This window comes from Danio rerio, chromosome 16, assembly GCF_049306965.1.
Source record: "Danio rerio strain Tuebingen ecotype United States chromosome 16, GRCz12tu, whole genome shotgun sequence".
Taxonomy (NCBI): Eukaryota; Metazoa; Chordata; class Actinopteri; order Cypriniformes; family Danionidae; genus Danio; species Danio rerio.
Genome location: NC_133191.1, coordinates 40,864,154 through 40,885,971, shown reverse-complemented (window position 1 = coordinate 40,885,971; position 21,818 = coordinate 40,864,154). Strand labels below are relative to the sequence as shown.

At 38.6% G+C, this 21,818-nt stretch overlaps 2 protein-coding genes across 20 annotated transcripts in view; one reads left to right on the top strand and one right to left on the bottom strand.

Annotated features, from left to right (window-relative positions):
* The first annotated feature begins 5,341 nt into the window (after nt 1-5,341).
* Nucleotides 5,342-21,818, top strand: part of LOC141378260 (serine/threonine-protein kinase pim-2-like) — a 74,045-nt gene continuing 57,568 nt past the window's right edge. For 2 of the 9 annotated variants that reach the window (XR_012392315.1, XM_073926355.1), the window contains exons 1-3: nt 5,342-5,619; nt 8,119-8,165; nt 15,896-15,976. Coding sequence is in view for 1 of the 9 variants with exons in the window: in XM_073926353.1 (XP_073782454.1) it covers nt 5,502-5,619; nt 15,896-15,976 (199 nt within the window). In the remaining 8 variants the exon portion in view is untranslated. Of the gene's footprint in view, nt 5,679-8,118; nt 8,166-15,895; nt 15,977-21,818 lie in introns of all 9 variants that reach the window. The other 7 variants (XR_012392313.1, XM_073926353.1, XR_012392317.1 and 4 more) reach the window with 6 other exon arrangements.
* Nucleotides 18,455-21,818, bottom strand: part of LOC101885829 (uncharacterized) — a 123,768-nt gene continuing 120,404 nt past the window's right edge. For all 11 annotated transcript variants that reach the window (XM_073926294.1, XM_073926296.1, XM_073926295.1 and 8 more), the window contains one exon: nt 18,455-20,564. In XM_073926294.1, the coding sequence (XP_073782395.1) occupies nt 20,467-20,564 (98 nt within the window). In that variant the 3' untranslated portion in view covers nt 18,455-20,466. The remainder of the gene's footprint in view (nt 20,565-21,818) is intronic.

Here is a 21,818-nt window from a genome sequence, read left to right as displayed (position 1 = left end):
GAGTTCACAGTTCTTCCGTTCGGGCTCTCACTAAGCCCGAGGACGTTCTGTCTGTGTGCGGAGGCAGGGCTTGCGCCGCTGAGAACAGCTGGTCTCAAGATCCTGACATACATAGACGATTGGCTGATCATAGCCGATTCGCGAGAGAAAGTAATTCAAAATACGTTCCGTGTGCTCACTCACATCAAAGCACTCGGTTTCCAGGTGAATGTGAGCAAAAGCAGTTTCACTCCATCCCAAAATGTGACTTTTCTGGGACTGGAGCTGAATTCAATTACGATGCGCGTGCCTGTCGCAAGAGCGCATTCTCTCTCTTCTGAATTGTCTCTCACAATTCAGGGAAGGAGCAAGGGTACAGTATCGTACATGTCTCAGACTACAAGGTCTCATGGCCTCGGCTATTCATGTCCTGCCACTAGGCCTTTTGAGAATGAGGGCGTTCATGAAGTGGGTTTTATCTCTTCATCTCAGCCCGTTATGCGATCTCTCCCTGTATGTCACAGTCTCGCGCTCGTGCACAACAGCGCTGCGCCACTGGAGGAACGCAGAGTTTTACGCTCATGGGAGCCCCCTCGGGGCTGTCATGATGCGCAAAGTGGTAACGACAGATGCCTCGCTGACAGGGTGGGGCGCCACACAGGAGGGCAGGATAGTGAACGGCGTGTGGTCCCACACACTTCACTCAGCCCACATAAATTATTTGGAGCTTCTCACTGTGTGGAAAGCTCTAAAACATTTTCTGCCCCGCCTGCAGGGGCATCATGTGCTAGTGCGGTGCGACAACACTACAGCTGTAGCACATATCAACCGCCAAGGGGGGATGCGATCCTCCAAGCTCCACGCCTTAGCTCACCAGCTTTTAGTATGGAGCAGGCAACATTTTCTGTCGTTACGGGCAACCCATGTCCCAGGCGTTCTGAACAGGGGTGCAGACCTTTTGTCAAGGGGGAACCCACTCTACGGGGAGTGGCGTCTCCATCCTCAAATAGTGGGCCTGCTTTGGAAGAGATTCGGCCAGGCAGACGTCGATCTCTTCGCCTCGCGCGAAAACGCCCATTGTCCTATGTTCTTCTCGCTACAGGACGAGGATGCCCCCCTCGGCGTGGACGCACTGGCGCATCCATGGCCCAATGTGCTGCTCTATGCGTTCCCTCCTCTTTGCCTAATAACCCCAACCCTATTCAGGGTGAAGGAACAAGGCTTGAGACTGATCCTGATAGCACCGAGGTGGCCCAGGGCTCCATGGCTGGCAGAGATAATCCCTCTTCTGCATGCACAGCCATGGCCCCTCCCATTACGTACGGACCTTCTGTCCCAAGCGAATGGGGAAATCTACCACCCTCGTCCAGACAGGGTGGCTCTCTGGGCTTGGCCCGTGAAAGGGCAAACCTAAATACACTGGGGCTTTCTCCACGTGTTATTGCAACTATTCAGAACGCTAGAGCCTCCTCCACACGGTCCCTTTATGACTGCAAGTGGCGCGTGTTTGAGGAATGGTGTGAGGAGCGCAGACTGATTTCATATCAGTGCTCAGTCGCTGATATTTTGGGCTTTCTGCAAGGCCTTATGGACTGTGGAAAATCATTTTCTACAATCAAGGTCTATCTAGCAGCCATCACTGCATGTCATGTAGGGTTTGATGGCAGCACGGCTGGGCAACACCCTCTTATTCGTAGATTTATGAAGGGTGCCCGTCGTTCCCTTCCAGTCACTAGAAGAGTTGTTCCTGAGTGGGACCTCTCCATGGTGCTGGATGCTTTGACTCACCATCCTTTTGAGACCCTAGAGGCTATTTCTCTGAAGCATCTGTCTTTCAAGACAGCTCTGCTGCTGGCCTTGGCTTCAGCTAAACGTGTCAGTGATCTACATGCACTCTCTGTTCACCCCTCGTGCATTAAATTCTCCCTCAGTGGAGAAAAAGTTTCTCTCAGGCCTAACCCGGCCTTTATGCCAAAATGCTTCCCTAATTTTTCTTGTGAGGGGGTAGAGCTTTCCGCTTTTCACCCTCCTCCATTCTCCTCCACGGAGGATCAGAGGCTTAATGCTTTATGTCCTGTTCGAGCTCTGCGGGCCTATATCAACAGGACCAGCTCTTTTAGAAGAAGTGACCAACTCTTCATTTCTTGGGCCCCCCCAAACAGGGGGAATCCCATTTCTAAACAACGCCTCTCTCATTGGCTTGTGGAAGCCATCTCTCTGGCATATGAATCTAAGGGAGTGCGGCCTCCAGGGGGCCTCAGAGCACATTCCACTAGAGGCATGGCTGCTTCTTGGGCTCTATTTAGAGGGGTTTCCTTGCAGGACATTTGTGCCGCTGCAAGCTGGGCCTCTCCACATACATTTGTCAGATACTACCGTCTTGATGTTACTCAGACTCCGGTAGCTCATTCTGTCTTAGGTGTGGGCTCTTCGTAGCCCTGTGCCGTATGCTTTTTACAACTTTTTGAGCCTAGTTGGTCTAACTTGGCTTAAATTTGTCCCCAGTGTTATCATACCCTCACCTGACACAAATTATATACATTTTATATGTACAAATACATATATTGTATATATATATACATATATATATATATATATATCCTTATATATATATATCCTTAAACGCATGTTACCACATGCTTTGTGACGTGTCATGCACCGCCTTTCAGGAGACCGTCCGCTGGCTTGGTGGGCCTCGCTGTGAGTGTATTGGGCAACCGGGGAGCTGTCCATATCTCCCATAGGTGGATCTCGAACACGAGATGATGAAAGAGAACAATAGGTTACTGTCGTAACCCCGGTTCTCTGAAACATCGAGTGGAGAGATCCACCAAGTTTGCCCCGCTTGCTGCACGAGAAGCGAATATGCTCACTGAGGAATAGCAGCGCGTGCAGAATGATTTATGCGCACAGGTAAAGGGGCGGTTCTTTACCTGCCATTGGGCACGCGCTTCTGTCTGTCAAGCCAGACTTGGTGCAATTGGATGCTTCTGCAGAGGTCAGGCACGGATGCCTTCCCATAGGTGGATCTCTCCACTCGATGTTTCAGAGAACCGGGGTTACGACAGTAACCTATTGTTAGTTTGACGTTTGACATTCATTAGACATTCATTTATATGGTTAATTTAGTTTTTTAATCTGGAAATTAAACTTTGCAACATAAAGGGCGTATATTTATGCCCATCTGACATATTTTTGGCTCAAACTATAACAGGAGCAAATAATTTAATTGGTTTTAAATCGAATAAAACATCACAAACTGGAACAAAAATAATTCATTCATGAAAACAAAGACTGCTACTGAAAAAAAAAACTGCTTAAACCAGCCTAGGCTGGTTGGCTAGTTTTAGCTAGTCAACCAGGCTGGTTTTAGAGGGGTTTTGGTTGTATTGGGGTACTTGAACTAGGACTCGAGTCCAGTTTTGATTGGACTCGGACATAACCTGGCCAGTCAGAGTCGTCAGAAAAGAATCGCCGTTTCAGAAAAGAAGCCGATGGGCAGATTTTGATTAAAGATCCACAAAACAAACTTTTAAGTGGATTCATTTGCACAGATTAACTTGTTTATTTTAAGACTAGCCATATGCTAGCAACATAAACATTGAACATTTTGATTTAATGCAGACTTTAAACGAAATATTCACCCAGATATGATAATTCTGTCGTCATTTACTCAATCTTCACTTGCTTCAAAACATGTTTGAGTTTCTTTTTTCTGTTAAACACATTTAGGCTAAACATTGCTAGACAGACTGCTAGACAATGACTTCCATAGTATTTTTTCCTGCCGATTTCTAGCATTATTCAGAATACATATTTTTGTTTAACAGAGGTAATAAATGTTCAGTAAATAAATGGTGACAAAAGTTTTCTCTTGCTAGGAACTATCCCTTTAAGTGTCGTGCGCGCGGGACTTTTATTGTGAAGGCGCAGCGCTGCTGTGTTTCCGTGTTTAGTCAGCGTCGATCATCTGACGGCTTTAGTTACACACCCAGTAAAAGCAATAATCAAAAACTGTTGGGAACATGAATATAGCAAGAACAGGAGTTTCGGGTGGAATGCAGAATTGGAGGCCAGGAAATTAGGATTGGATCAAATAAAAATAGGACCTACATTAACTATACCAGATACACCTCACTGGATGTTTCAAGTGCCACAAGTTGATTTACAGATACACAGTATAATTAAGGATAAGAACAGGAGTCTGTCTAAAGATAATCTAGTAAGACGATATCTAAAACAAAAATATTTAAATTATACACAAATATATACAGATGGGTCTAAAAATCCAGACAATGGTTATACAGCAGCAGCTCTATATATTCCTAACAATAAACAAAATGTTTCAGTGAGGTTAAGTAATCATATATCAGTTTTCTCAACAGAATTAATGGCAATATCAATGGCAATACAGTGGGTGGAACAAAATCAGCTATCAAGAGTAGTGGTGTGCTCTGATTCATACTCAGCACTACATTGTTTGAATATGGGGACCTCAGAAACACGACAGGATCTACTAAATGAAATATTTCAAAACATAAATAAAATAAACCAAATAGGAGTAACAGTAAAATTTTTATGGATCCCTGCTCATGTAGGAGTAGAAGGAAATGAAATAGTAGATAAGATGGCAAAAACAGCATTGGGGAAAGATGAGGTGGATATTGAGATCCCGCTATCTAAAACAGAAATAAAATATATTATAAATAAATTAGTAAATAATCTTTGGCAAGAGGACTGGGATTCAGAATCAAAAGGAAGACATCTGTATAATATACAAAATAAAGTGGGGAAAGAAAGGAAAGTATATGGGAACAGGAAGGAAGACACAGTCATATCCAGACTTCGTATAGGTCATTCCAATTTAAACAGTTCACTATTCAAGATAGGGAAAAGGGAAACAGAATGCTGCAGACATTGTGGACAGATCGAAACCATAGAACATGTATTAATCAAGTGCACAAAATATAGAAGAGAGAGGGACCAGTTTAAAATAAAACTAAGAGATTTGGACATGACAGACATTACAATCACTAACATTTTTAAAAATGCTCAGAAAGAAACTAAGGTATATGATTATCTGCTATAATTCTTGAGGAGTACAGGGTTGTTTTACAGGATTTAATCGGAAAGAATTATATTTTGGTTATTTAGTTAGTTTTATTTAGATTTTTATTATGAATATTGTTTATTATTATTAATATACTATGAAAGGGTTTAAAAAAGGTGTTTTAAAAAAAGTTTTTTTTTTTTTTTTTTTTTCTTCTTAGAGAATGTAGTAAGCCTTCCACTCATTGAAGTCTCACACTCCAACACAGTAGGTGGCGGTAATGCACCTCAAGCTGGTTTGCCACCCGCCATTAAACGAAAAAGAAGAAGAAGAAGAAGAAGACGGCTTTAGTTCCTTTAAACGGAGTTTTGGAGTATTTTTTGGGAGTATTTAATCTGTTGAAGGGAGAGTTTAGGGTCCAGACATAAAGTCAACAGTGTTCTGCTGTTTAAAGCGTACAATTCTTCACATTATGGGGCAGTTTCTTGTGTTTTGGTCGACCTTCCTGCTGATGTGCGTCGCGTTCAGTTTTTCTGAATCAGAATCAACAACAACACAACAACCTACAACTGCTCCACCTGTGCGCAAACGTACGTTTTCATCTGCATCTGCTTCCTTTATTTTTATCCCATATTTCTATTCCATTGAGGTAAAGTTGGTGTTATAGCCGCAAATTCGTTCATTGCCAACTTGTGACTCGCTCCCTATGTTGTTTACCATGATACGTTACTTTGAATATTCGGTCAAAATCACATACAAGTAACTTATGACTTGAAAACAACATTAGCTCTGTTTATTTGACTGTGAACAATGTTGTACTTTGATAGTCATTGACTGATAATAGGATTTCTCTATTTAGAATTAGCAAAGAATACTTTTCTGAAATTAAATTAAGGAGAAAATCTGAATGTGTTAATATAAAACGAACAATCTGCAGTCTAAAAGTGCTCGTAATGCACATACATATTAATAAATAGAGTATTATACATGTTTCTATTATTGTTCTTATTGTATGTGTATTTCTGTTATAACTTACATAATGTAAATATGTTCTTAATGTTAATGTTCTAATTTAACTTTTACATATTAAAATATATCTAACTTTCAAAGTCAAATTTGAGGGGCAGTAGTGTTTAGTCTTCAATATAAAATGCAAAAACTGTGTGTCTGTCTGTGTGTGTTTAAGTAATGTCACAGAAATATAAGCTCCATATTTTGGGAATTTTGGAAATTAAATTGTTTTGAAGGCCCTTGTTTTGTATTTTTAATTATATATTTCATTCTATCGTATATTTCTTCATCATATTTTCATTTTAAACTCATATAATCATATACAGTACGCCCTATTTGAAAATTAATATTTTTCAGGGAGTAAAGGTCATATTTTTATTGATATAAAGTTGGTTTTATATTCACACATTCAGACTTTCTGCTTAATATAATTTCAGAAAAGTATTATTTTCATGTCCTTAATAGTGAAATCATATTAGCAGCCAATGACTATCAAAATATAGCATTATTTACAGTGAATTGAATAGTGCTAATGTTGTTTAAGTCATGCTTGCATGCGATTTCATATCCAGTATTTAAAATATAGCGCAGTAAACAATATCTAGACTGTCTCACAAATTGTCACTGAATGAATGTGCCAATAAAAGACTATTTCACCTCAATTTCTTACTGTATGTTTGTATTTCTTTAATATATTTTTTAGTTTTTTAAATATATCTAACTTTTAAAGTTGTCATATATTTGAATGCCAGTATTGTTAGTCTTCACTATAAAAACACTAAAATTATGTGTGTGTTGAAATAATATCACAGAAATATAAGTTGCATATTTTGGGAACTTTGAAAATTAGTTTTTTTGAAGGCCAATTTTTAGTATTTGGGGTAAAGTTGGTTTTTATATTTGCACATTCAGACATTTATTCTTCTTAATAAGATTACAGAAAAGTAATGTTTGCAAATTGTAAGTAGTGAAATCATATTAGCAGCCAATGACTATTAAAATACAGTGCTAATGTTGCTTTCAAGTCATACATACATGTGATTTCAGATCCAATATTCAGTATAGCGCAGTCAACAATATTTGGACCGTCTCACAAGTTATCACTGAAAGAATGTGAGAATATAAAAGCAATGCCCTCAATATATTTACTCGGTTATTTTAATGAACACCCCAGTTTGAAAATGAATATTTTTATCCATTTCTCAGTGAATATAGGTCTTATATTTTTGTGCATTTGAACAAAACCGATTTAATATTTATTAAAATATTTTTGTAGTCATCAAACATCTTTAGAAATGTTTACATCTTTAGTTTTTTTGTCAGATTAGCTCTAGTTTTAGCTTCATTACTGTCTGATCTAATGTATGTGCACACAAATAATATTATAAAGCATTCATTTTCTTTTTGGCCCAGTCTCTTCATTAATCAGGGGTCGCCAGAGTGGAATGAATCACCAACTTATCCAGCATATGTTTTATGCAGCGCATACCGTTCACTGAATGCGTGTTTGTGTCTCTTTCTTAATGTTTTATGTATTGTGAGCATCAGGGTTATTAAAGTAAACTGAAACCATTTTGTTACTTGAAATAAATTAAACATTAACTGAAAAGTGTATATCAATATATAAACCTTTAACTTGCTTTATTGCCAAGGAATTTTAATTTAGTTTAACTTGATGCATTAACAAAATTAAAATAAGAAGCATAAAAACTATGTAGACATATAAAAATAATACTATAAATTCGAAACAAATAAACTTGACTAAACTAAAATAACACAGAAATCCAAAATTAAAAGCCATTTACCAAAATAAATAACATTGAAGTGTTTTAGCATTTATGTGAAGATCTTATAAACATTAAAATACTTTGGAGTAGTTTAATAATGCAGAAGATTTAAAAATAAACACAGAAACAAAAACATTTGAATATAAATTTTCTTCCTGGCTTTAGTATTAAATACATTTGTTTTCAGAACATCAAAACATGTTTCTGAACACACAGATCTCTTTATTGTCAGAGTGTTTTTATTGTTTGTGTTTTGTCTCTTCTCTTCATATACTTTATTTTTAACCCCAGCATGCAACACTCTGACTTCCTGTGAGACCTGCCTCGCCAACGTCTCGGTAAGAGTGCAAAAAACCACTCATTTACTGGTTATTAGCTGTTGTTGATGTTGACCAGTGTTTGTGTTTCTGTGCAGTGTTTGTGTGTGTGTCTGTGTGTCTGTGTGTGTGTTTCTCTGCTGTGAGTGTGTGTGTGTTTGTGTGTTTTTTACTCTGCTGTGAGTGTGTGTGTGTGTGTGTGTGTGTGTGTGTGTGTTTGTTTCTGTGATTGTGTGTATTATTATTATTGTTTAGTGTGTCTTTCTCCGCAGTTTCTGTGTGTGTATCATTGTTGATGATAATCAGTGTGTGTGTGTGTGTGTGTGTTTCTCTGCAGTATATGTGTGTATTATTATTATTGTTGATGATGATCAGTGTGTGTGTGTGTGTGTGTGTGTGTGTGTGTGTGTGTGTGAGTGAGAGAGAGAGTGTGTTTGTGTGTGTTTCTCTGCTGTATATGTGTGTATTATTATTATTGTTGATGATGATGATCAGTGTGTGTGTGTGTGTGTGTGTGTGTGTGAGAGAGAGTGTGTTTGTGTGTGTGTGTGTGTGTGTGTGTGTATTTCTCTGCTGTATATGTGTGTATTATTATTATTGTTGATGATGATCAGTGTGTGTGTGTGTGTGTTTCTCTGCAGTATATGTGTGTATTATTGTTGATGATGATCAGTGTGTGTGTGTGTGTGTGTGTGTGTGTTTCTCTGCAGTATATGTGTGTATTATTATTATTGTTGATGATGATCTCTGTGTGTGTGTGTGTGTGTGTGTGTTTGTGTGTGTGTGTTTCTCTGCAGTATATGTGTGTATTATTATTATTGTTGATGATGATCAGTGTGTTAGTGTGTATAGGGAGTTGATGAATTAAATTGGCTGTAGTGTGTGTGTGTGTGTGTGTGTGTGTGTGTGTGTGTGTTTGTGTGTGTGAGAATGAGTATGTATGGGCGTTTACCAATGATGGGTTGCAGCTGGAAGAGCATCCGCTGCGTAAAACATTTGCTGGAATAGTTGGCAGTTCATTCCGCAGTGGGGATCCCTGATTAATTAATGCACTAAGCCGAAAAGAAAATGAATGAATAAATGAACATCTCCCGTCTCCTTTTGTGACAGCTTACAGGCTTTCAGCTTTGAGTAGTGTTGTCATAATCAGGGTAAACCATGGTACATTTTCTGATGGTTAGTAATATCTTTTTAAATATCATTATCATTAAAAGCATAATTGCTTACCATGACTTTTTTAAAACTCACAGTAAATCCTGTAACATCGCGATTCGCTAATTGTGAAAGGCTGCACTGTAAATGCATATTTTTATATAGACGGTTACTGTAATATACTGTATATTCATATATACAGTGCAGTTAAAGGGACAGTTCACCAAAACTCAAAATTCCGTCATCATATACTCAATTTCTTTCTTCTGTTAAAAACAAATAAGATATTTTGAAGAATGTTGGAAACCTGTAACCGTTGCTTAACTCTAAAAAATCATCTGTGTAAATATTATTATTTTTTTCTGAAGAAAATGCATCTTTATTTACAATGCACAGTTATGTTACGTAAAGTGGGATGCACTTTGTCTTCCTTTTTTTAAAGAATACTTTGTAATTGAATAAATACATATACAGTTGCAATCAGAATTATTAACCCACCTGAATTATAAGTCCCCTGGTTTATTTTTCCCAAGTTTCAAAATTCGGAGAGCAAATATTTATCAACATTTCTAATCATAATAATTGTAATAACTCATCTCTAATAACTGATCTATTTTCTCTTTGTCATGATGACAGTAAATAATATTAGACTAGATATTCTTCAAGACTCTTCTATACAGCTTAAAGTGACATTTAAAGGCTTCTCTAGGGTAATTAGGGTTAACTAGGCAGGTTAGGGTAATTAGGCAAGTTATTGTATAACGAGGGTTTGTTCTGTAGACTATCGAAAACAAATATAGCTTAAAGGGGCTAATAATATTGACCTTAAAATGTTTTTTTAAAAATTAAAAACTGCTTTTATTCTCGCCGAAATAAAACAAATAAGACTTTCTCCAGAAGAACAAATATTATCAGATATACAGTGAAAATTTCCTTGCTCTGTTAAACATTATTTGGGAAATATTTAAAAAAATGAAAAAATCAAATAATAATTGTAATTATTAATATTAAAAGTTGAATAATTCTGATCACAACTGTATATATATTTTAGAGTTGTTATATGATGTTTCATCATGTCTATCTGCTAAACCACACATGCACGCAATGATAATTTCCCATCTGTCATGCTGCATTACATATACGTATGCGTATAGTTTCCATATAAAAACAAGCAATTATAACGATGGATTTTTAGCTTATTTGATGACATCATTGCTCTGTTTTACATGCATGACCTTCTGATAGTTGCACTGATTTTACTGATCTTAAATTTGTTTATTAATGTTTGAATAATCTTGAGGCGTCACGGTGGCGCAGTAAGTAGTGCTGTCGCCTCACAGCAAGAAGGTCACTGGTTCGAGCCTCGGCTGGGTCAGTTGGCATTTCTGTGTGGAGTTTGCATGTTCTCCCCGTGTTGCCGTGGGTTCCCTCCGGGTGTTCCGGTTTCCAGGTACAGGTGAATTGGGAAAGCTAAAATTGCAATAGTATCTGGATGCAGCCTTTATGATGCGAGCTGAGATTGCATCACTCAGTGATGCAACGTCAGACACAATGCACTCAAATGGAACTAGTGATGTCACTGTGAGGGGTAGGGTAAAGGGTGAGGTTAGGTGAACCAATTAAAAGCATTGGATGCAGCTCAGATTGCACTGCACCAGGTCTGCATCCAGACCCCTCTTTAAAATTGTCCTTATACAAGTGTGAATGAGAGTGTATGTGTGTTCCCCAGAGATGGGTTGCAGCTGGAAGGGAATCCGCTGCGTAAAACATATGCTAGATAGGTTGGCGTTCCGCTGTGGCAACCCCTGATTAATAAAGGCGCTAAGCCAAAAAGAAAATGAATGAATGAATAATCATGTAGTATTGCTGTTTTCTGAGCTGATAAAATGATTAAGCATTCTTCACTGTGAAGGGAAAAAATTCTGAAATTTGCACGTCTACAATGAGAAAATAATGTAAATGTTTTATTAGAGTTACAAACAAAACAGCAGTGCCTAAATTAAAGTTTAAAGTTCAAATTAAAGTCTTCCTGGAGGTTTCCACACACTTATTCACACAAAACAGGATCTTTTTTGATTGTTTGTTTGATTGATTGTTTTCTTTTCAATTATCAGTCTTTTTTCTTGCTACCTCGTAATGTTTTCTTTCAAGGTTTCCACAGAATTATGCACAAAAAACAAGGAAGTCTATATTGGGTTGATAGATGTTTTTCAATAAAGGATCTAAAGATATATTTGACACTTTTAACATGTTTTCTAATGCATCTAAATTTTTGTTTAAATTTAGATTTTTGTTTACATAATTTTACATGGGCAGCACAATCGCTTGACTGCAAGAAGGTCGCTGGTTCAAGCCCCTGCTGGGTCAGTTGGCATTTCTGAGTGGAGTTAGCATGTTCTCTCTGTGTTGGCGTGGGTTTCCTCTGGTTCCTCTAGTTTCCCCCACAAGTCCAAAAAAACATACGGAATAGGTGAATTGGGTAGGCTAAATTGTTTATTATAAGCTAATATTTATTATATTAATAATGTATCATTATATAAAATATCATATTATATGGGCATCACAGTGGCACAGTGGGTAGCACAATCGCCTCAGAACAAGAAGGTCGCTGGTTCGAGCCTCGTTTGGGTCAGTGGGGATTTCTGTGTGGACTTTGCATGTTCTCCCCTCGTTGCCGTGGGTTTCCTCCAGGTACTCTATAGGTGAATTGAGTTAGTTAAATTGTCCGTAGTGTGTGTGTGTGTGTGTGTGTGTGTGTGTGTGTGTGTGTGTGTGTGTGTGTGTGTGTGTGTGTGTGTGAATAAGTGTGTAAATAAGTGTTTCCAAGTGATGGGTTGAAGCTGGAAGGGCATCCGCTGTGTAAAACATATGCTGAATAAGTTGACGGTTCATTCCGCTGTGGCGACCCCGGATTATTAAAGGGACTAAGCCGAAAAGAAAATGAATGAATGAATGAATGAATTAATGATTTTACATTTAAATTTCATCAGTACAGAACTGAAGCCACGGCCTCTGCATTGCAAGCCCAGTAATCTATTGTTGATCATAAAAACTGAGCACTTTAATGTATTTTTGTATTATTCAGCTCAGCATCTTAAGTTAAATGCAAAGTTCAGCATGTGCTCAGGGAACGTCTGACTCACGCTCACATTTTAACCCATTTCCTCTCCAAACGCTTCCTCATCCTCAAGTTTTTTGCTCGTCTGAACATCCACACTGTCCTTCTGTTCAGACAAATAAACACAACAGTGCAAAAAAATCCACATGACATGATAGAAAACACTGCAGAGCTGTCTTTTTTTATGCAAAAAATAAATTACAAAGCAAAATAATATTAAAAAACACCAGAATTATATAATTAAATATGCTGCTTTCTATTCTGACTGGAAGAAAATGAATTGACTGCCTCATTTCTCCATTGAAAATCACTTAGAATGAGCTTAATATTCTAATTGTTATTTCTGTGCAACCTAAACATAACTTACATAACCTGAACAGAACCAATATATGAAAGCCTGAACATACTCTTAACATAACCAAATACATAAACTAGACATAACCTTAAACATAACCAATAGATAACCTAGGGTTACCACTTTTGATAGAAAAAAAAATAAGGGACGCATACTGCTTGGGGGCTAGATCGCTTGGGGGCCTAGACCAGGGGTTTTCAAACTTTTTCAGCTGAGGGCCCCTTTGTGTAGGGCGAATTCTTTCGGGGACCCCCAAAAAATAAATATCACGCCACCCCTTCAAATTAACAACTGTACTTAATTTTCTAAAATTGTATTATTCAATACATTTATATTATTATATATTATTCAATAAATGTATATTATTCACTATCTGGATTAATTTTTGTAAGATGTCAGTTGAGTTGACATGGTTTCAGTGCTTCAGTCTATTGATCAAATCTTCATGCGCAGTGTTCATTGTGGTCTGCTCTCACTGGATTCCATCAAGCCATATTTTGTGTACGAGTCGTCACTTTACAGTTTTTTATGCCATTTTTATGCTTTTTTTCTGCCTATGCACAGCTAGACTCTTCTGTATTTACCCTTACAGCTGAGAGTCTAAATGTATCTAAAGATTTAAAGCTTTGAAGGTGTAAAGAGTTTTGTCATTCATCAGCCTGTTAACAGTTAACTGTACTGTTGTAACCAGCAATACTACAATGGAGGCTGTAGTGGTTCAGTGTGTTTTGTTTATTTTTATTCCTTTTATTTGTGCACATCATAATTTACTCAGGTCGACAATCCTGACTTACACTGATAAAAAATAATTTCCTAAATGCAATCTAGAATTGGGTATTCAAGTTCAAAGAGCCACAAGTTTTACTTTGCTTAATTTTAGAAGCTTTGCTGACTTTAAAATGTTCATACCAGTTTGTTCTATTAATAATAATACTGAACATTACATTTAAATTACTCAAATGAATATGGGAAAAAGTGGAACAGCTTGAAAAAAATGCATTTATATTCAGAGTATTAAAATTTGATCAGATATGTTGAGCTCCATTAAATACAGAGATCACTAATACATTTTAATATTTAATAATTAATTAGCCCTATAACATAACACAAACAGATACATTATAATTTTTATAGGCTATAGTGGTTTTATTCAGGGTGTATACAATTTAGTTTTTTTTTAATCATCCAGTTATGAACCAATGTGAGTAAGAGGTTCACTGCAGAGCTCATCCAGCTGTCATTAGTGTAACAGGAGTGAAACTCTTAGAACTCGCTGATGTGATGACAGCTCCATTCATTGTTATTGCAGCACTTTTTGCTTTACAATTTTAATGTTTGTTTGCCATGCTGCAAAGAGGACCGTCTGATATTTGTACAATGCAAAGTGTAAAGCCTGTGGCACTGTGGACGAGGTGCAATGTTGTGCCGTGTCTTTAAAATGATATTTGTTCCCCATGAGTGAAGCCTGCGCAGAGAGGCGCTTGCTCCGCAGCACCCAGCTGATCGATTACTTAGGAACGCAAGCCATAAACAGGGTAGTGCTTTCAGCCTCCGATAATGTTCTTATTGATCATGTATTTTAACTGAAATATTGTCAGTAAATAGACCTGAGCATTCATTTAGTTGTTTAGCGTAAAAGAGGTAAGCGTAAGTGAAAGGTAAACGCTGTCAGGTGCAGCAGACAAGCGCCAAAAATAACAGGAAGTGCCCGGCCAGAAGCGCTTATTCAATAAAAGTCCCCGTGCGCAGAGGCGGGCCGCTGTGCTTTTTTTCCTGTTTCACGAAAGTGTCAACTGCATTTAAATGACATAAGCATAAAGCTTAATTTTTGCAGTACTTTTGAGCTCAAATTATTATAAAAAATATATTAACCTTCAGGATGATGCGGGACACAAAATTCAACCATGTGGGCCCATTGATTACCCCTTATCTAAAATTTTTGCGGCCCCCCTAGCGCCATCTGGTGGCCCCCCAGGGGACCGCGGCCCCCAGTTTGAAGACCCCTGGCCTAGACCACAGTGATCACAGGCCCAATAGCATGTCAGTGGTGGTAAATCACAATTTAAAATATGTTTTCAGGAAAGTATGAACACTTGAACATTAAAAAAGCTGTCTTTTATTGAAATCTGTGTAAACAGACGCAGTCAGTCTTTCTCTTTTACAGCTCTGCAGCACTGATATAGCTGATGTTATGCTTAATAGTGATAACTAGCGATAACTCAGCTGCTGTAACTGTATGCCAATGCAAAACCCGGCACGTTTAAGGTTTGTTTTCTTGCAGAGTGATATCCGATATAAAGTGGGTCCCAGATTGTAAAAGAAGCACTGCATTAAATGACATTTTCCCGCCATTTATGAGCGTTTATTTTACCCCAGTATATACAATGGAGCTTCTGCGCTAGCCAGCCGATTCTGACGGGCGCGTGCGAGTAAACGACTTTTTATCTCGTTTTACGCTTGAGCAACTAATGAATGCCAACGTTTATTTAACTGAATGTATTTTAATTACATTACAACATTGATGCTGTAAAAAAAAAACTTAAAAAATGGACCCGGAAGCCGCTCCGCGTGACGTCACACTTAACAAGCGGATAAGAGTGTAGTAGAAAAGCGTCAGTAAAGATTTGAATACTGGAAAACTATTTAAACAACATTTTCCACGTTATATTTTATCAGGAACAACAATGTGAACTTTATTAAAGATGTGTTTGGCCATTAATTTCTGAATGAAAAATTATCCCGCTGCCGAGGATGACGTGAGAAGATGATTGACAGGTCTCGTAACTAGGCAACATAACGGTCCGTTAAAGAGGAATAACGGTAGTTTGTCCTAAAGCTTGCGTTACACACTCAAAAGTACGGTTTCTTTAAGTAAGTTCATACTGTTGGATGTCGTATAATAACGTTTGGTTTTACCTTATCTGGGACGTGTTTTTCTCTCACTTCTTGACCGGAATAATCACGATGATCCTCGGTGACGGTAGCTGTTCAGAGCCGAGTACTCGCGAGAGTCTCAACGGCGGCCAATAACGGAATATTGGATAAATCTAGCGAACAAAGCAGTGATTTGATACTCCAAGAGGACATTTCTGCGATTATTGACACAGTTCTCTTGTCTACTGACAGTGAAATGTCTGCTTACTCAAAGATGCACATCTTCCTTCCACCTTTGGAACTTCCGGTCACCAATCTCCATCTCGACAACAGGTAAGCACTTTTTAATTAACACAGGTTAAGAGCACAGAATCTATGGTTAAATATGTTATATTAGATTCTATGCTCTTTGGCAAATCGGTGATGATTTATGTCAAGAGGGAAGTTGTTACATCACTTGTTTCTAGAAACCCATATTAGAAATTGGTTATGTCACCACATACTTTTGAAGAGCCTCCATTTTACCCATCCATCTGAAAATGAGTATGTTCCTCCATTTCTCAGTGTATATTGGCTGTGTAATTAGGTGCATTTTAAGAAAATAGATTTATTAAACAGATATATGTTACAATAATATTTTAGTCACTGAACATTTAGACAATGAAAAGATAATACAATTAAATTCAAGCAAACTATTGCAAAAATATGCAAATATTCGCTTGATTTTTCCTCTTTTTAAAATTAGTATTAAATATTTTTATCCAAAGAAGAAAGACACATATTGTTGAATCTAAGTTATTATAGGCAAGTTAGAGAATATTTCATATATGTTGTAGTAAGTTACTTTAGTCAGGCCCGTAGCCAGCCTGGTGAAAGAGGTGGTTGCTTTTCCCAAAAAAGTGAACCTTTTTGCAGTTATTCGCCTCATTTTCTATTTATTTATTAGGCTTAAATACTGCATTTTGAGACATTTTCAGCACTGTTTATTGCTGGATTAGCTTGTCGGATGGTCGTTATACCACACTCTTTGATGTGTAAAAATATTTCCAAAAGATTTAAATAACGAAATATAAATAAAAAAGAAAAGATTTTTAAAATACAAATTTATTACATTTTATGTCATTAGCAAAAAAAGATCTGTTAAAGTTTTAAATTATTGGCCTAATGTCATTTATTAGGCAAATATCCTGAGCAGCACATTCAACTTTTCTCAGTCAGAGTTTGAGAGGGGTCTGGATGCAGACCTGGTGCTGTGCAATCTGAGCTGCATCCAATGCTATTTAATGTGCTCACCTAACCCCACCCGTCACTGTGACGTCACTCACTCCATTTAGTGCACTCACTGTGTCTGACATTGCATCGCTGATTGATGCAATCTCAGCTTGCATCATAAAGGCTGCATCCAGATAACATTGCAGAATTTGGCCATTTGAATATTGAATAATTAAAACATCATTAATTTATTTTCTTTTCAGCTTAGTCCCTTTATTAACCTTCCAGGTGCAACCCATCACTGGGAAACACCCATCACACTAATACACTACGGCCAATTTAGCTTACCAAATTCACCTGTACCGCATGTGTTTGGACTTGTGGGGGAAACCAGAGCACTTGGAGGAAACCCACTCGAACACAGGGAGAACATGCAAACTCCACACAGAAACGCCATCTGACCCACCCGAGGCTCAAACCGGCGACCGTCTTGAGGCAAGACATGTGGTACAGCTGAATTGGGTAAGCTAAAATTGTCCATAGTGTACGAGTGTGAATGAGAGTATATGGGTGCTTTCCAGTGATGGGTTGCAGCTGGGAGGGCATCTGCCGCGTAAAACGTGCTTGATAAGTTGGGGGTTCATTCCACTGCGGCGACCCAGATCAACAAATCTCGAAAATAAAATAAATGAATGAATAAAGTAGAGCAGGGGTGTCCAAACTCGGCCCTGGAGGGCCAGTGTCCAGAAGAGTTTAGCTCCAACCCTATTCAGACACACCTGAACAGCTAATTAAGCTCTTACTAGATATACTAGAAACTTCCTGGCAAGTTTGTTGAAGCAAGTTGGAGATAAACTCTCCAGGACACCGGCCCTCCAGGACCGAGCTTTTGTAAAATATTGTACATTTGAAAATGCATGAATAACAACAATAGCCAAATTATTATAATTAACTTTAATATGGGCCACTTTTGCTGCTTCACACTTTTTTCTATCGTTCATTTTTTTTCTTTCTAGAATAAGGTCCAAGACTTCTAAAAGTTACTTGTGAAATGTTTTCTCTATTTAACAACAGTACAGGTCAGTGGTGAAAGATGACTTCACTTATGTCAGATTCCGCTTGGACTTAAAGCCTTTGATAGGTTAAACGTTACATGACGCATCAGTATTGTTCTATAAAGGCTAAACTAAGTCTGCAGTCTGTAAAACAGATCTTCTCTGTGTTGTTTTGTGTTGTGTTCACACTTATTGTCAGATCAACACACAGATAAAGTAGTTCAGGCATGTTTTGAGAGCATTACAGTCCAAATCAAATCAAATCACTTTTATTGTCACATCATCAGCAGCAGTGTGCTATGATGAGTGGAAAGCTTAGGTGCTGGCTCCAGACTGTACAAAATACAGATAGTGCAAATAAAATGACAGTGCAAAACACAAACAGTGCAAATACAACAGCATACTAAATAAAACAAAAAACAAAAAAAAAAAACAGCATAATGTGAAATTGACAGCGATATGTACAATAAACATGCCGTATCATACGGTGAAGGATTTGACTTGTGTTAATGCAAGGAGCCGGTGTGATGAACAAAGAGCAGGAGTCAGAGATACAGTTTATTGAAGACAATAGTTTACAGTTTGATCAGCAGAAAACAGCTTCAACACACTCCATGGGGTTCGCAGGCCGCTCTGCGTACAGTCTCAATTTCACAGAAATGATAGAAGAGCAGCACACATGTGGTCAGTGACCAAATCAGATCATCAGGAATTCATACTTCCATTGTTTTTTGACATGATGCTGTTTTCCGCTTCTGCTTTCCACATTGTGCACTTCCTCCTGCGAGTGTCGCAGTCAGAGCTGCATGCAAATGAGGGCCGGCTGAAGCCTCCCCATTGGCCCATTAGCTCTAGATTGACAGCTTCCTTCTCCAGCCAATCAGGCGAGGAGAAAAGCTGACGTCACTCTAATGATGGTCGATACGCACAGGCGAGGACAGAGAAGTGTATAATAATTACCAATCGCTCTTAAATAACAATCTGCAGTGATCACACAACAGTGACAGAGAAGAAGAAAGAGGAGAGACTAAAACTAAACATAAAGCAAAAAATAATTAACCCATAACCCAACCATAAACCAACCCTAACCAAAACCTAACCCAACCATAACCCTAACCCAACCATAACCCTAACAAACATCCTAACCATAACCTAACCCTAACCTAACTCTAAAAACAAAAAATCAGGTGTTTAGAGGGAACTGGGAAAGAAAGAAAGAAAGAAAGAAAACAGAAAGAAAGAGGTGAGGTCTGTCCTCATTAGTAAAGATGATTACTCCTCTATGTTGAGTATGTCTAACCCTAAACCCTAACCCTGACTGATTATCCTTCATTAATGAACACGTTTAACTATCAAACCTTTAACTATCACTAACTTCCTCCAATATTTACTGATGTTTCATCAATGAGGACCAAAGATTTTCTCCAAACAAGCACAGGATTTCCAGCACATAATCTAAAGAACACGAGCAGAAATAAACTAAACATCATCAATAATAAGCTGATTAATATCAATAAACATCTATTAAAGTCATACTCTAAACTACACTTGTGTCCGTAACTAATCTCTAAATGTCCCAGTCTTGACTAAAGCGCTGTTATTTAGCAAACCCTGCTGTTCAAAATGTCTCCATTAAACCCCTTCAGCTACTGGTTTATGTTAAAGCTCATTTGCAGAAATCCAGCGCTCGCTTGGAGAACAAGTGAGAAGAAGAAGAAAGCAGAAAGGTGTGAGCAGCAGCACTAGAAATAATCCTCATCAGATCTGACAAATCCACAGCTGGGCTAAAATCTGTCTGTGGCAGGAGGCTCTTATATCTAGCGTATCGGCCCATATAATCCTGCCCCGTCAGCGCCATCTACACCACCCTAGCCTATCTCTGTTAAAGAGAAAACGCCTTCAAAACCGGCCCGCGACGCCCCTGTTATATGCGCTTATCTCACTTAAACCTGCCTAAAGTCCCGTTAGAGCTACGAGCACTGTCTAATCTAGGCTTCCTGTCTTTATAAAGTATTGACACACTACAGTAATGATATGCAGACTTTATCTTTCACTATTACTCCTACAGCTAGAGAAATAAAGCACACCAGTATGCTAATAAATCCAGCAGTTTGATTGATTCATCTGTGACTATTTCCCTTAATATGACTATTTACTCTACAGTCGGTGCTAACCCAGTTCATATAAAACACGACGTCCTGTCTAAACGTCAATCAACCTGCTTTCCTTATTTCAACTATTAATGCTGTCCTGCCGCAGACACATTCTACCCCAGCTGAGGATTAGCGCTAACACTCAATCTCCCTCGTCGCCTGTGCGCATCGGCCGCCATTAGACTGACATCAGCTTCCTTCCTCACCTGATTGGCTGGAGGAGGAGCTGTCGGTCTAGAGCTGGTGGACCAATAGGGATGCTTCAACCGGCCCTCATTTACATGCAACTCAGACTACAACCCTCGCAGGAGGAAGTGCAGCATTTGGGAAGCAGAAGCGGAAAACAACAAATGACAAACATCAAACATGGAAGAATGAAACCGTTTCCTGCTGATGATGGCCTCTACGTCATGCTGAACCACTTGTGCTCCAAAATCTCCTCTAAAACAGGTCCAGTTTCAGGACGGAAACCGATCACCCACTTAAACAGATCCCGGCAATCTGTGGAAATATTAAAAAGAGATTATGTTAGTCATGGATGCTCTTGATGATGATACAGCACAGAGATTTATTCAGTGTTCTGGTGAAATTCTTGATTCTGATTGGCTGGAATGAAATCATTAAATCCAGTTTCAGTCAGTCATAATCAGTTCTAGATGAATGCGCCACACGCAAACATTAGCCTTAACCATAGCAACTCGGTAACCATCGCTGAAGCTTTCATTGGATGTGTGCTTTATCTGGAGCCAACGAGGATCAACCAAGTCGCAAATACGGTCAGAAATGGATGAGGTAGCTAACACATGTTACTATGAGCTATAATATCAAATACATGACAGAGTCAGAGATTCAGTCAAATCTGCTGCAATAGTACTTTAACTTGTCTTAAGCCCCTTTCACACAGTAATACCAGTAAATATCCAGAAAATTACTGGAACGACTTTGCCGGTAAATAAAAAAGAAAAACACTGTTGACAAAGGCAATGATGTTCTGGAATTTTTCCCATAAAGAATATTCACACATCAATTCCAAAATACCGGTAAATTCTGACATCATTCACCGGAAATAAGCTCTAAACGGCAGCGCTTGTGTTTGTACACAGAGAAGCGGTCGGGCTTTTGTTGATGGCTTCACATTTATTTAAAGCTTTAGCATTCATGCAGCTGCTTTGTCCCAGAGACATCCAAAGCAGAAGCACGAACAGCAGCTTCGTGTTTACACATTTGACGACATTACAAATTCTGTGGATGGACGAGTATTGTGAACAACTTTGATGAAAACATATAGAGGAACACTTTTGTATGTTGAGATGTACATAATATGTGTGCTGGCGCTCACCAGCTGCTTTACATGCACACATCACGCAACTTAAGCGGAGCTTGAAGGTAAACAAACAGCGGCTAATATAAGCATTTTATCAATAATTATTTACACAGTTCAGGGCTTGACAATAAGGACTGCCCAATGGCCTGCAATGGCCTGGAGCCAGCCTGCGATACGCTCGGGCCAGTGAACAGAATGGTTACTGGCCGATCAAGCCAGTGCTGCCTTGTCATAAAAGTTTGGCTGTGACCGTCTGTCAAGTGCATGCAAGTACAATCTTAGGGTGCTTTCACACATAAACGTTTGTTACGGAATCTGTCTCGTTTCCCTCGTTTGTGCGGTTTGTTTGGCATAAGTGAATCCAGCAATCGCACTCGGAACCGCGCCTAATCAATCGGTCCAAGATTGCCTGAATGAGGTGTTCTCTGTTC